Here is a 17,089-nt window from a genome sequence, read left to right as displayed (position 1 = left end):
TTATTATACTCATTAATTTGTAAATATTTAAGAAAACGCAGGGGTAGATTCTATGCAGTATTTATTGACTATTAAAAACGCCTTTGCTAGGAGAGAGACATTCACTGTACCAAAGGATAGGTAGTGGAAATATTAGTGGAAAAAATGTTACAAATCATTTAGGCAATTTATATTGATTTAAAAGCATGTGGTAAGTCCAACAGTCTTATTACTGACGTTTTTAATTGACCTTTGGGCATGCGCCACGGTTGTGTTTTATCGCCTTTACTCTTTTCTTTATTTTTGAATGATTTGAAACCCTTTTTAGCTGGAGGAAATAGGGGAGTATCTGTAGAAACCTTGGAACTATTTTCACTGTTGTATGCAGACGATTTAATTGTCTTTTCTGATACTGGTCACCAGTTGCAAAATATGCTCCATAGGTTGCATACATATTGCCTAAAGTGGAAATTAAAGGTGAATATGACAACAACAAAAAAGAGTTGTTGCATTTCGCATAGGTGGCTATCTCAGAAGTTACGGAAAGTGGTACTATGGCCATACAGAGGTAAAGATTGAATAGTATTATAAGTATTTAGGATGCATGTTTTCTTTAAAAAAATCCTGGTATACTTGCCTGAAAACTCTATCCTTACAGGCACTGAAGGCTGTGCATATATTGAAACAAAGTCTTTCAAAATTAAATTGTCTGTTTGACACGAAGAAAGCTCCCCATACTTAATTGTGGAGCTAAAGTTTAGGGGTTTCATGATGCCAATGATATTAAAAAAGCTCATTTGTCATTTTGTAAATATATCCTTGGTACATCTAAGTCTAATCCAAATGCATTAATATATAACGAATTAGGAAGAATTCGTATGCAGTGTATAAGATATAAGAGCATTTTGAAATATTAGCTAAGAATTCTAAAAATGGCAGAAGACATATATCCTAAACAATGCAAATTTACCGTTAGATGGGAGGAAAATTGTGATTGCTGAGCTAACTATATTTAAAAGCATATATTTACATTTTGATTTGGCAATGTTTGGTGTATTCAGGGCATAAATGATGAAAAAATATTTCTTAGATTGTTCAGCCAGATATGTGAAGATATTTTTATGCAAAAACTGCAGGACGAGATTCAGTCGAGTCAAAGACTGCGCTTCTATAGGTCATTGGGAGTAGAATTTACTTGTCAAAAATATATATAATTGTTGGGAGATAACGATCTTTGTTAAATAATCACTATGCTTAGAGTGGGGAATGTGCCAATCATAGGTAATACCGGAAGATATGAAAGTATCTGCTATGAGGAGAGACTGTATAAAAAGTTTAACGTTAACATCAAAAATGAATTCCATTTATATTAGTGCTTGTCCGCTTTATGAAGAAATACAAAGAAATTATTTACCCACCTTGCATATAAAAATAGAACTTTAGAAAAATTTAGGGTTTTTATACACAATGAAACTAGTCAAATTCTGATGACTAATTTAGCAATATTTACTATAAAAGCCTTAAAAATTAGAGAAACAGTTTTTATCAACGACTCTTACTACATAAGACTTAAATATCACAAATCTTGCTCCACACAAGTTTTTGGGGTTACCCTTAAATCTGCTTGATTCATTACTGTGCAGTATACACTTGTATCACAACTATATGTATATCCGAAAAATCAATGATTATAACTTTCTTGTATATTACTTCTTATAAATACGATGTTCTTTTTTTGTGCACAATAACATCTTTTTTGTACCGCATGATGTATGGATATGTATCGTGGGCCAGTGGCCTATATTACAAATAAACACTATTATTATTATTATTATTATTATTATTAATCATCTGTTGAAATTAATATGCTTCATATTGGACATCACCGAGTTATTATAATTAGAGAGCTTTACAGCTGATATAATTACTGTAATAGATGAAATAATATTTCAGCCAGGGAGTTTGTGATTTAAAGAAAACTTGCTCACCGATGGTCCACACGTAACTTTGCCTGTAAGACTCTTTGTTTTCTGGAAAAAAAAGAGTGATTTTAATTTGCTTCTTATAAAGAAAGGCAAGTTTTGAATAAAAGATGAAAAAGACACAAAATAAAGTCACAACAGTAGTACTATATAATCCAAACTGTTCTTATGTTAGCTCATTTCAGAAAGGCTAGAATTTACCTAATACCTGGTTTACATCTTTCAATGTTTTGATAGGCTTGCTTGTTATTTAATTTTAAGAATGACAATAAATTCCAAGGAATTATATTTTATGATTCACATTGAAAGGACATGTACCTTAGGAATTCCAGTGCTTTACATTCCACGGACGATAGCAATCACATTCTATTTTTATTCCACAGATCAAACAAGCTGTCAACACTAAACCCTACTAGACTTGATTTCACATTGGTCAACTTAAGATGGGATTTCTGTGGGACATTCTACCACATTTTTAAGATACTTCACCATCCCAACTTAATTTTTTGACTTTCAAATACCTATTCCAGAGCATGTTTGTGTTCAGAAATGACCGTGAAGTTTGACCATACAGAATATTTAAAGAAATCATAACCATAATTTTCAAATTACCTTGACCTTGCTTAAGAGTAAGAGGGATATTTAACATTACTCTATGGAAGAAAGAAACATCGTACAATAATAGGTGTAGAAAGAGTATAGCATTGCAAATAGTTTGTCACATATTATGTAAAATATTATTTTACGACAGAAAAAATGCTCTAATTAATAATACATTTCTACATTAATTATAAATTATCTACACAAAACGTGTAGGGCTTCTCATTTACACAGTTTACGTATGATAGGTAACCCTTCCATCTTTCTGTGAAATGATCATACAGAAAACGTTTTGACTTTAACGAATACACTAGCACTGTTGACAGGCGAGAGAGTCATATTCCCTAGGAGGGATATGTACACAGTGTCTATGTTAAATCAGATGGGACAATATTAATAGCACATGTGTCAGGTTTTATGGAAAGGTAGGAGAGCAGTGTTATTGTATCTGACATGTAAAAGTGCAATAACCTAAAGGAACATGTTACTAAATCAGTTTGGTATACAAAGAGTTTAACATTACTCAGCAGTACAAAGATATAATGTACAACAGTAGAAAAGCATCATTTCTAACAATGGATTGCAGCACAATGTAAAGACTGCATTAATTAATAATATATTTTCTAACTTGTTTGAACAATGACTCTTCTACTGGCTGTTATGGTTTTATGAGTCATAAATAAGAAAAATGTAAAAATATCATTTGCATCTATTTACACTACCCAACTCGTACACACAAGAAAATTGGTCTGCCTTTAATTCTTGTGCTGGTGTGTTGACAATTCATAGTTAAATTTTAGCTTGACCAAGAACACAATAAGATATGTGTGGTGATCTAGGCCTTACCATATTTTCAGGTTACAAATGCCAAATCACAGCCCAGCCAGGTCAATTCATATCCCAGACTTCACCTTGATATATTTAGTCACTAATATCATGGAATTTGCCAATCATCAAACAGCTAGTCTGAACATTAATTGTTACCAATCAAATGAAAATCAGACAAACCAATTTCAGTTTTGATTAAAATTAAGCTAACTCGATCAAACAAATCAAAAGACCAAACCATTTAACAAGTCTGTAGGCCTTATTAGTGTTATGAACATATGAAGACAACACAAACTGAAATACTATGTTTCGAAACTAATAAGCTATTTCAGAGTTTGACATTGAGGCACTGATATTGAATTTCACTTCACACAAGTTTTACGATTTGAAAAATGGAGGTGAGTACATACTCAGATTTAAAGTTTGATATCAGAGTAATGCATTCTAGGAAACTTTCAAATAAATACATTGTGATTAACAATCATGTGCTCAACATCTAGATACTTACCATACATTCCTGGTCAAGGTCAATCGTGTTGTTGAAAAAAAAGAGGTCATATGTTTTTGAGTTTTGATTATATGTAAAGTTTAGGGGATTAATGGAACATGCCACTGTAGATGCATTCCCGATTATTGCTGATGGAGTTCCTGAACAGGTACATCCATGGGCTACAAGAGTCTTGTTACAACTGCTGCTACATTCACTGATACTAATCACAGGCACTGAAAAATCAGAAAAATCACAGGCACTGAAAAATCAGAAAATCACAGGTACTGAAAAATTAGATATATACATGCTATTAAATAGCTAAATACATCCAGTGTTCTTGTTAATTAAGGTTTCTCTTTTTCCGTAAACCATGCATACAATTTCTTTCTTTAACGTATTATCAGTCGTTTGATAAAAATAGTTTAGCCCACAATGTACAGAAGGTAGTTGGTATCCACCTTGATCAGCTGATGCATCATATTCTTTGTTCATAGTATTTTGTTTGCTTGAAATTTTGCATTATTGTATTTGGTCCAGTTTTGTATTAAATCAGATTTCTTTAAAAGTTGTGTCTTGACGAACCCCAATTGCGAAATTAAGATGTTTGTCCAAATTTTGCGCCTGTATGATTCTGTCAATTTTGAATTCTATAGCCAGAAAAAGATAAATGTTTTAAATATTTGCAACAAAATATAAGGAAACACCTTATTTATACATGTACTATGCATGGTTTAACCGAATTTAATCAAAACCAAGAAAATGAAGAGAGATTGAAAAAAATGCGAGAAAAAGAAGTAATATTTTCAAATGTGTAGCAATGCATGTTCGTGTCTTCTAATGTTATTTGATACTTGTATTCTAAATCGTAGTCTTCCTGAACTCTGCACTATTTCTTACACATATTTCTGACTCAAGTTTTGTGTTGATACTAATTACAGACCTGAATGGTGGCTGATTTATAATACAATTATCTTTATGTGATTATTTCCTCTTCTGGCACCCCCCCCCCAAAAAAAAAAAAAAATATTGGTAAAGGAAATTGCCAAAATAAAAACATTTTCTTTTCAAGGTAAAACTTTTAAACGTAAAATTTTAAAGAAAGTTTTATTGGCGGATTGAATAATTTCTTTTGAATTATGTTACGATGTGGCGTGTGAAAAAATTACATTGCTTTAACTGAATTTAAACTATTACTGCTGTTGTTAGAGAGAGAGAGAGACAGAGACAGACAGAGAGAGATGGGCCAATTGCGGTCTGTAGATAGGTACGTCAGGATAAGTCACTCATCATCAAATAGGAGAGATATTATCCATTAATAATGCCAACCGGACTCCTGATGTCCAATGGTTTAGTAGGAATGGTGTTTATATGGACAAGGGAAAATTAACATTATCATTCCATTTCTGTGTGGTTCTGAGGACAAAGAGAAACTCTATGTTAAACAGCGTAAAACAAATTCTGTGGACAAAAAAAAAATAAAAAATAAAGATACGATTTTTGTAAGGTTCTGAAAAATGGGAAATCCTTTGTTATAAATGACCAAAGATCTATACTTTATGAGTCCTGTATGATGTTGCAAGACAGGTGTTTTTAGAATTTTGCCGATTGTACATTTGAGATTCTCATTAACAAATTGTACCTGTTGCAAAAAAGCATAGCCTCACAGTTGGTAACATGACACCATTATTGAAGAAAGAAAAAATTGTTTTGCCAATCGAATACTGGCCGACTTTGTTCTAATGTGACATAAGTCGTGTTTGGAATATCGCCTATACCCAAGCTAAGATTTTGTTTCTCCAGGTAATGTTTTGAGTTGGATAGAAACCCGGTGCAAAAGTATTACTGTAGATGTTTATTTTTTGTGTATTTGATCTAAGCTAAAACACTATTTTGTCACATTAGATATGTCAGTATCAGACTGGTTAAGAACTTTCAACACCTACTGACAGTAAGGCAGTCAAATTTGGCACTTAAACTCTTACACAATACTCCGCTTCAAACAACAACAAAAAGATAACAAAATAAAAAAAACAAGGCTTAAAAGTCAGCCACATTTGAGATCGACAGTCTATTTTTGGCAAAACATGCATGTAACATTCGTAACAATTCCTTTAGTGAGATTTTATTTAGGGTAGCTAAAATTCTAAACTTCTCCTCTTGAACTTCATACAAAGAATGCATGTAAAAGTGCAATAACCTAAAACATAGTATTCCCCCGTGTCGCTAGAACCCTACAAAAAGTGGTCCTAATGTTATTTGCAATAAAATTTAACAACAAAATTCCGCACAAACCCGAAGTTTGTTCTTCCTGACAATTGTTCAAATAATACTGGTCGACAGCAACCATAATAATGAAAATAAAATAAAAAATGCCTGACTTGATACCGAACGGAAACAAAACACACTGCTAGTAAAGGGCTCAGTTCCAAATGGGATACCTAATTTAAAAATAGCCAACATTCTAAAACCCACCCTTAGATTTCATGGAAATTTCTAACACAGGACGCCCCCTTGAAGCTAGAATTTCACAAAAGTGGTGACCTAATGTTTCTTTCCCTTTGTCTCTATAATTACTCATCATGTTAAACCTATGAACATTAATAAAATAGTATGTCCCCTTGTCCCCGATTATCTAATGCCACAAAACTATCGAGGCCTATTGTTAAGATCTCCATATCCCTATAATCACCCATTACATTAAGCCTATGGACATTTTTCACATAGGATCTCTTTGTCCCCAGAATGCCCTCAAAATAGTGACCTAATATTGATTTCTCCTTGTTCCTATTAATTACTTTTATGGACATTTTAGACATGGAATTTCTCCATATCCCCAGAATCCCACGAAAATGGTGACATGCTATTAGTTTTTCCTTGTCCCTATAATTCAACAAAAATTGTGGCCTAATGTTAATTTCCCACTGTGCCACAAGTGCCATGCAAAATATTGACATTATGTCAGTTTTCTGCTTGGTTTGATTCTTTATTTCTTTTATCTATTTAACATAGGTCTCTCGTATGGGTACTAGATGACATGTTTGGTCCTGAGTACCATATTGGAAACCAGATCATATAGCCTCTGTGTTAAATTTCTGTTCGAGACAATTTATGCCAATATATTTATTAGGCAAAAGAAATGATGAAACTACTAGACATTATTTCAGGAAAATACAACTATCTGAGAGCAAGGTTAGCGAAGATTGTTTTGCTTGTAAACTTACTTTCCGTCACATATATAGTAATGATATTAGATCATTTTCGGGGCAACACTACATCGGACTAGTATTAACTCGGCCTAAGTTGGCACCTGAACTACAAAACTTTTTTATAAAAAAAAATAGAAAACCAACAAATAACTGAAGTCAGCCAAACCAAGAGTGACTGTTTTTGAAATATATACTTGCGGTCACATATTTAAATTGCTTTAGTGATAATATGAGCTTTTCATTATCCGCTAAAGAAAAAAAAAATCTTACTTTCTTATAATTTCAAGTAGGATAGATTCATCCCACATGATAACCTACTACGTAATATTCACTTCAGTTAGAAACCACATGTTCTTGCCAGAACAAATAGAACCTGTTACATTGTTAGCATTTTTATCCAGACTGACTCAACGCATATAAAAATCACCCAACCCCTCCAACCATAAATATTTTTACATATATTTTACCATGGCGGCTTTAGGCACTAGATTTTTTTCTTGTTCAATATAGTATATCTGCGTGAACCTCTATTAGCCCCACTACAAAACATCTTTAAAAACAATATACCTCTAAGTATCAATGGTTTAAAGTCCTACTGACTAAATTCTCTATAGAAAACAGTTATAAATATCAGAACTAAAACAGATTCCCGTATGAGGGTCACATGATCATGCTTCTAGAAAAACACAGAAGCCTTTTACATGCCTAACATCATGTATTCCCAGCATGGCCCTGACTAAAACCAATGATTTTACTCTGAGAAAGAATATTTTTAAAATATAAAACAGAAGTTGTTTACTTAAACTCTTACTGAATCTGAATCAGGAACTAGGTCAGCATTAGATACAAAGTCTCTATAATGTTGTTTACGACAAAGATAAAAAATTAAAACTCTGAACTCTATTCTAGACAACATTACAATAGTATGTAACGGAATTTAAAAAAGTTAACCTTAAAACTAACAAACAAACAATTAAATTAAATCAAATATACATAACAATAGAAAGTTGATCATATTACATCGGCACCGAACACTGCATAGGCTGTATAGTTACAGAGCAGAAGGTAAAGTAGGATGAACTGAAATCTCGAGTTACAGACTTAACCTTTATAAAAGAATTCCAGTGTGATACTGTATGACAATGCTGCATCACTTAATCTCATACAGCTTCGGAGTTAGATAGCAAACGGGAAAGTGTGAAAACGTAAATTACTGAGACGTGACTTTGATCTTAAAGAAAGGACACCCAATATTATACCCGACACACCTTCTAATGAGGATATATAAGTATAGCATGTTTCATCCCTTAATGACATTATGAAGAGGAAGATAAAGTGTGAGGGAAACGTAAAATATTGAACCGTAACCTTCACCCTGAGGACAGTACGTCCAATTTCGTGTTAGACACGCCTTATAGTTTGTCCGTAAATGCATGTTATGACCACAGCGTGCAAATGTAAATAATCTCATTTCCCTGTGTCTAATCCTAAAGGATCAATGCGATTATGCGATAGACTGTTCTTCATTGTTGTAAACAGATTTTGTTTTAATTCTCACTAAGTCGGTGGAAATACTGAAATAGTGTTATTTGGAAAACAAGACTACTACGTTATTAGCACTATGTGTACATGTCTGTCTGTCTGTCTCTCTCTCTCTCTCTCTCTCTCTCTCTCTCTCTCTCTCTATATATATATATATATATATATATATATATATATATATGATAGCCAACGGAACAGAAAGTTATGCAAGTATTATAATTTTGAGCTCGTACTAATGCATATATGATTAGGTTGATCGATAAAAAGATAGAGAGACTGATGTATCGATCGAGTCATCAATAGTGAGAGATGGACATTACCTGGTGTACAAGAATCCGCTGTTGTACCTTTCATACACCAGATCGTGAAGATTAGGATAAACCATTGGATCTTCATCTCTACAGTTTGATAAGAAAAAGAAAAAACAATCAAAACTCGAAGAAAAATGGAGACAGAACAAAATTCCACGGGCTTTTGACAAACTTTGCCTGTATATATCATCTAAAATTATTGGTTGCACATTTTGCATAAAAGCTACCCTAAATTTTAAGGTGCTTCTGTGCCGAGAATAAAATAAGATTTGTCTTTATAAATATATATATGCTCCAACTGCAGCAAAAAAGGCAAAGTCCATATTATACAAAATACATAGATTGTCCACAAAAAGTTATATATTCAAAGTGTGCAAAAGGCGTGAAAAAAGTGAAAATATAATAAATTAGGTTAAATATAACCAGTTTACCCCATCATATGCATATAAAAAGACCTAACAAAATTTTACTATCTAGCACTTTCCAAATGTTTGTACTAGGAAGGTTTGGAATTTTTAGAAAAGCCCAAGTTAATCGAATGAATAAAATTAAGATAATAATGAAAGTAAAAACATCAACATAAATTTTATTTAGATGTATTCAGATCATCTAAATAAACATATATACAGGCATTCAATATTTTAATTATGAATTTCAAATAGCTTCTGCTTAATCATGCTAATATAGTCCGATAAATCACCCACACCCCAATGTGTGTTGATAGTGATGGACGATATATGGGGATATGATGTTACCTGTACATTAAAATGTGCAATTTTGTTGCATGCCGATCTTTCCGGAAAAGAACTGCGTACACTTGACACACATATCCGTAATTAGCAACAGCCATATCTAGCACAAATTCAAAATGGCCACAGGACAGATGGATTCTAGTGGATTTACAAGTCACCAAACATAGGATTTGCTCCGGAAAAATAATGTACATGTCACCAAACGATCCTGTCATCCGACAGTAGCTCCACAGCTGGGAGAAAGTATATAAAATGTACACCAATGTGTGCAGCCAAAATTGGTTGCAGATTTTTGCAGGATTTAATGAATAGGCGATATCAACCCCTAAAACGCCAATCAATTTCATCATGGGTAAATGGCTAATTTATCGGCCTAATTCTAATAATGCTTTATTGAAAGGTAAATTTCAAAGAAAGTATAAATAATTAGAAAAAACATACAAGAAATTTGCACAACCTGGGTCATTATGTAAGTCTATAAAAAGGCCTACTAAATTTCATTCTCTAGGTATATCGGTGTCTAAGTTATTGCACTAACGAGATTTGCACTATAAGATGTTTTTAAGTGCACAGAATGAAGAAAAGAAATACAATAGCTAATTATTTTGTGTTATATTCACTGAAATGACAAATATATAACGAGGCTATCAGAACATGGATGAAAACATGCGTACAAATTTGTTGGACCAAGGTCAAACAGTATCTGTGATAGTGTTTATCAGATTTTCACTGAAAAATGTCAAATCTAAAAACTTGATTCTGTCGAAATAGAAGAATATTTTTTAGTTTTCAGACATTGTCGATGTGTCTGCATGTGTGAAATGAATCATCTTTGGATCTATTTGTAACTTGTCGTAAATGCCTTAGATGAATTATTAATAATAAAAAACATGAAAACGGTAAGAAAAAAAACCGATTCAAAAACTAAGTTATTAAAATGACCGGTAAATCTAACCAAACCATTTATATATGGATGTAAACAGGACTATTAAATTTCATTTGTCCATGTCTACTGGTATTTGTGTATTCGTGCTAACTAACCAGCCAGGACAACCGTAGGGGAGGATAATAGGGGCTAAATTTAAATCTTCCTGTTGCACGTGTAGTAGGGGCATCAGAGATTGAGATAAGGACATACAATTACCAATAGTTATTTATTTGCAAGCTATGTAACTTTCAACGGTTACAGAGACAGAGATTCTATCTTACTAAGGGAGAGAAAACGTGTTATGGAACTATCATTCTCAGAAGGAAAGAAAGAGAAGGCGAAGGTGAAGCAGAATAAGGAGACATGAGCTAGAAACAAGAGACTCTAGTAGTCTTGGGTTTGCTCACCTAACTAAAATTAGTCTAACAGCGAAACAAAATTCCGACAGGCCAAGTAATCTAGACTGAAAGACATTTTTTTAACCGGTTTCATATGGAATTCAAAATGGTTGCTTTAAAGGCCTTTAACACGAATCCTAAGTGGAACGTGGCAGAAAGTGTCATGTCATTAAGTTTTATTTAACTTGGCCTTGTAGTATTGTAGGAGATGTACCAAAAGACCCAAACAAAGCATGTGTGGTATTTATCTTAGGTTTATTGGAATAAAGCTCGTGTGTTCTAGAGTAACCTTCAGAACATAAATATTAAAAGGTCACCAGGTTGTTTACGTATGTGCCAGAATCTATGCTAAATATATAATAGCTCTCAAGGGTAGGTGGTTCTTTCCGGGGATTTCCCGGGGTCTTCCTCCACCATTAATAATGGCCGCCATGTATAGCCTATCGTGTGCTGAAGAATGGCGTTAAACCCTACAACAACAACAACAAGAAGTTTAAAGCTGGCTTCACAACATAATAGGGATCTTGAATTGCAGCTTGCGATATCGAGTGTCGCAATTTACGGTCTATTTCGAACTCAAATCTTTGTTTGCTTAAATTCAACACTACTCTATATAAAACATTTTGCATATTCCGCAGCAGTGTTGTGGAATAGCATTCTGAATATTAAACAAAACTCAGCATTCTCTTATTTAGGACAAATGTCTTCTGTCTGATAATGCCATAAGACAAAGAAATTGAGATACTTAGCTTGGATACCTCTACTACTTTTACATGTCACAAACCTACATGTATATCATATGGTTGATAAATTTTAATGAGTTTATGTATGTGTGTGTTTTGGTGTGCCTTGTCGATATTTTGAATGGTTTATATAGTTCTAGTACTCTCAAAATAATAGTAATTTTGGACACATGGGAAACCACCCACGTGTTTTCCTGACTCGCGATATGTCGGCCTATTCTGCACACAGCTTTGAAAAGAAAGATATATTTATTAATCGGGTATTAGAAATGAAATACATTACTTTGGACTGTTCTTGTCAGCATTTCAGTCGAATAATCAGGTCGGGGTTATAGCTAGTGTTTCAACGTAATAATGCCAATAAATGGCAAGATATATTAAGCCAAAAAAAAAACGATCTTGTAAAAAAGTTTGTAAAAGTTCAGCATTTTATAACAAAAAATAAGGTATTATGTGGAAGAGAAACATCAATGAAACGATGTAATGTGTTTACAACGTCTTGTTGATGAGGAAAAATTACTAAAGAATTTAGAAACAGTGTATACTCTGGTGAATTTCTTGAGAATTTATATTTTAGCGGCAAGTTGACACTTTGGGTAGCAGACGATTTTGTACGTGTGGGACAGCATCTTACAAAAATGGAAACATGGATTAAGATGCAGTTTTAAGGTACACATTTCCATCTTTTATATAATGTATTTATTTGTATGATTCTAAAAGATACATAGTAAATCAAATTTTCTGGGTTACTGGTTTAGGTCTCCATGTTGACATTTAGAAATCACATTTTCATATGTATTTCTAGTCGAAATGCCGAATAGTTTGGTACACTTTAAGAATATCACTTTTTTAATTAAATTGCGATCATTCTTTCTTGATACAAAATGGATTTTTGACCCAAAATAATATGTGATCCAATGTTTACAGAAATTACGTATCGTTGCGCAGAATTACCCGAAACGCAGAATTGGCCGACATGGTGGTACATAAACGAAAAGCCTAAGGTTTACTGACTATTTTTGACAAAGATCAAACACATTTTAGAATAAAAACTCTTCTGTGGTATGATATCAACCGTTTTTAGTATGTTTTTCATTTAACCGTGGACAAAGTTGTGTTGGTTAAAAAATCCGGTCATCAGTAACAGTTTTAAACGACCATTGTATCAATGTTATGTTGTACTTTATGGGTCAAATTTGACGGTCACATTTGCGTCTTCTTATTAAATCACTTGCCTATTATTCGATGATTTTTTTTTTGCCTGTCAATGTGACAATTTGAAATGAACACGAAGATATCATTTCCTTATTTTGTCATCTTACCAGAAAATGCACCAAAAAAAAAGGTGAGATTTCTTGAAACATATTTTAATGACATGGATTTTAACAGACGTGCTTACAGGTTATGTACACTTATCTTACGCACAGGGGCTCGTATCGTTGCTTAAAAGCTACCCGTCATTCATGTACTACATAATAACAACAAGGTAGGGCACTTCTCTCCTTTTTTTGCGCGACCTATTTAAGAATAAACGCTGATACTGCAAACTGATTGTCCTTAAAGTTCCATTTTCTAGGTCGAGATTTTCAATTGTATCTGTTGAATTAAATGTTTGTGGTAAAAATTATATTTTCTATGTCGAGGTTTTAGTTTGTGTTTGAATTACACGGCGGGGGTCGAAATTTCAATGTCATACGTTGAGAATTCCTAATTTACGTTTTGGTTCAAAGAATTTATGTTGAAAGTTCCATTTCATATGTTGAGTATTAAGATTTCATATTCTGAATTACACAGCGCTGGTTGAAAATTCTATATCCAATGTCGAGTGCTTTGATTATATCTTCTGAAATACACGGCGGTTGTTGAAATTTTAATATTATATGGCGAGAGTTTCAATTAAACATGTTGAATCACATTGATTGTGCTGAAAGTTCCATTTCGTATGTTGAGTTTTCAGATTGTATCTGTTGAATTACACAGCGATGATTGAACATTGTATCCTGCTTGTCAGAATTGTTATTTTTATATGGCGAAATGATGTGTTGGTGCTAAAAGTAACATAGTACAATATCCACTTTAACATTTCAAAATAATATTGATATTAAGATCAGGGCCGGCGCCAGACCCGGCCAGACTATCTGGCGGCCTAGGCAAGGTTAGATTCTGCCCCCCCCCGGAAAATATCAATTTCAAAATTTATAAACCATAATTTATTTTAAAAAATGCGCCCCCTGAAATCAGCGCCCTAGGCGGCTGCCTAGTTTGCCTATATGGTAGCGCCGGCCCTGATTCAGATACATCATTCGCGTATTCGGTTATGAGGCGCCATTACATTTCATGTATTTACAGTTTGAAAGTTACCATTGAAAGTTACCATTCACAGGTCGAGAATTACTATGAATTTCTTCGCTAGAAGTCGCTCTCATGAACGGACCGCGTTATTTTTAAACAAGGAGGTTGTTTCTCCTTGCTGTGAAATTCAACAGATGAAATCTAAATACTTGCCATATGAAATAGAACTTTCATCTCAAACAGCTGCAGGAGTTCTGTTTCGCATGATTTACCTCTTCTATAGTCATCATACGTCATTAATTTCGTCATGGTTTACATTTTGACTGATAATTACTAGGATTATACATGTCCAAGTATTGTACAGTAGGTACGTGCTAAAGATATAGGACTATGGTTATCTGCTTTGTAGTGCTCTACTTATTTTGTAGATACCAATAACTGTAGTTGTAGTCCAGTAGATGAGGATAAAATCTTTGACTAGATACTGACTCACATATACAAGATTAATTAAGAATGATGATGATCGGTATAAAAAAAAGGTTTAACATAAAAACTCCGCCAATACTTGGGGTGACTTTCAATATTAACATACGAAGATTCCTAAAATTAAGTTATTAGAAAACAAACATTTGTAATGTAAAAGCTTTTATTGAAATTTCTCTTCCGGAGAAGTTTTTTTTAGCATCGACAGTAATTACAATTAAAATAAAAAGGACTAGTTTAGTACGTGAAGAATGAACATGAGTAGTTAAGTGGGGTACATTAGCGACAATGGGAATTAGCATTACAGAGACCCCTGGGTCAGATTAGCGACAAGGGAAATTTAACATGGTGAAAAATCGTGGGTCAGATTAGCGACAAGGGAAATTAACATGGAGAAAAATCGTGGGTCACTCTAGGGACAATGGGAATTTAACATAGAGTTTGGGACTGTCTAGGGACAATGGGAATTTAACATGGGAATAGAGTTTGGACTTGTCTATGGACAAGGGGAATTGAACATGGGGGAATAAAGTGTGGGTCTATCTAGGGACTAGGGAAATTTAACATATGGAAATTGAACATGGTGGGTCTGTATAGCGTCAAGGGGAATTGAACATGGTGGGATTGTCTAGGGACAATGATGGTAGAGGGTCAAACACAACAGAGACAGAAACATACATACACTAGTACAAGCGTGAGATTTATATATAAAGCATTACCAAGACCTGAAATCTTGCTGGGGTGTTCAAAAATTTGCATAATTGTAATGATGCTATAAATAGCTATACTCAAGGAAATGCTCAACGACAAAATGGATGTGACTAAAAGTAACGCTAAAATGACGAAATTGTCCCAGAATTTAAAGGAAAATAAACATATCCCTGAAAATTAAGTTACAATGGTTTAGACTAAAATGGATAAAATTAGTAACTACTTACAATATCAACTTCTGTGACGATCGTGGATAAATACCTATGTATCGATGATCAGCTGAAATTCCTATGAAATCCCACTATCTATTTATAGCTCCAACTTGTGGGTTTTTCCTTTGGAAAATCCCACTATCCTTTTATAGCCTCAGCCTGAGTGACGTTCCTGTTTATGAATTCTAGTATATATGTATAGCTACAAAATGTGGAAATCCCCAAGTCGATATTTATAGTCTCAAAATTTCCAGCGTCAGTGACGTCACTGTACTGAACACTAGGGGATAAATGGCAACAGTGTTGCAAGTGGCTGACCTGAATACGCGCTACTGTAGGTAGGTAGGTAGAGTGTATCTGATAGGGATAAAGTGAGTTTTATAGGGACAAACAGAGACCAATACACACACACACACACAACATACGCGCGCAGACTCACACACACACACTCACACACACACACACACACACACACACACACACACACACACACAGAGGGAAGAGGAAAAAACAAACCCCAAAATATACTATCCACACTCGGGAGGAAGAAAAAAAACAACCAAATATACGATCTACACAACGTACGCGAACACAAACACACACACACACACACACACACACACACACACACACAACATACGCGCGCAGACTCACACACACACACTCACACACACACACACACACACAGAGAGGGAAGAGGAAAAAACAAACCCCAAAATATACTATCCACACTCGGGAGGAAGAAAAAAAACAACCAAATATACAATCTACACAACGTACGCGAACACACACACACACACACACAACATACGCGCGCAGACTCACACACACACACTCACACACACACACACACAGAGGGAAGAGGAAAAAACAAACCCCAAAATATACTATCCACACTCGGGAGGAAGAAAAAAAAACAACCAAATATACGATCTACACAACGTACGCGAACACACACACACACACACACACAACATACGCGCGCAGACTCACACACACACACACACACACACACACAGAGGGAAGAGGAAAAAACAAACCCCAAATATACTATCCACACTCGGGAGGAAGAAAAAAAACAACCAAATATACGATCTACACAACGTACGCGAACACACACACACACACACACACAACATACGCGCGCAGACTCACACACACACACACACACACAGGGAAGAGGAAAAAACAAACCCCAAAGATACTATCCACACTCGGGAGGAAGAAAAAAAAAACAACCAAATATACGATCTACACAACGTACGCGAACACACACACATACACACACACACACACACACACACACACACACACACAGATGGAAGAGGACAAAACAAACCCCAAATATACTATCAACACAGAAGGGAGATAATACAAACCCCAAATAAACTATCCACACAAACGTACGCGAACGCATACAAACCCAAAATATACTATCAACACAGAAGGGAGATAATACAAACCCCAAATAAACTATCCACACAAACGTACGCGAACGCATACAAACCCAAAATATACTATCCACACAACGTCGCTAACGCATACAAACTCCAAATATGCTATCCACACTCGGGAGGAAGAAGAAAAAACAACCAAATATACGATCTACGCAACGTACGCGAACACACACAC

At 34.3% G+C, this 17,089-nt stretch overlaps 1 protein-coding gene across 1 annotated transcript in view; it reads right to left on the bottom strand.

Moving 5' to 3' along the window:
* LOC149803179 (uncharacterized) overlaps nt 1-17,089 on the bottom strand; it is a 303,327-nt gene that overhangs the window by 24,514 nt on the left and 261,724 nt on the right. Inside the window, exons 2-4 of the mRNA XM_089953898.1 lie at nt 8,948-9,025; nt 3,898-4,112; nt 1,968-2,009 (exon numbers count right to left, since the gene is read on the bottom strand). Of these exons, the coding sequence (XP_089810024.1) occupies nt 1,968-2,009; nt 3,898-4,112; nt 8,948-9,025 (335 nt within the window). The remainder of the gene's footprint in view (nt 1-1,967; nt 2,010-3,897; nt 4,113-8,947; nt 9,026-17,089) is intronic.

The sequence above is a fragment of the Sinohyriopsis cumingii genome, chromosome 3 (genome assembly GCF_028554795.1).
Source record: "Sinohyriopsis cumingii isolate HCF-2022 chromosome 3, ASM2855479v2, whole genome shotgun sequence".
In the NCBI taxonomy this organism is placed as follows: Eukaryota; Metazoa; Mollusca; class Bivalvia; order Unionida; family Unionidae; genus Sinohyriopsis; species Sinohyriopsis cumingii.
The sequence above is the reverse complement of the archived record's forward strand: the minus strand, read 5'-3'. Positions and strand labels throughout refer to the sequence as shown.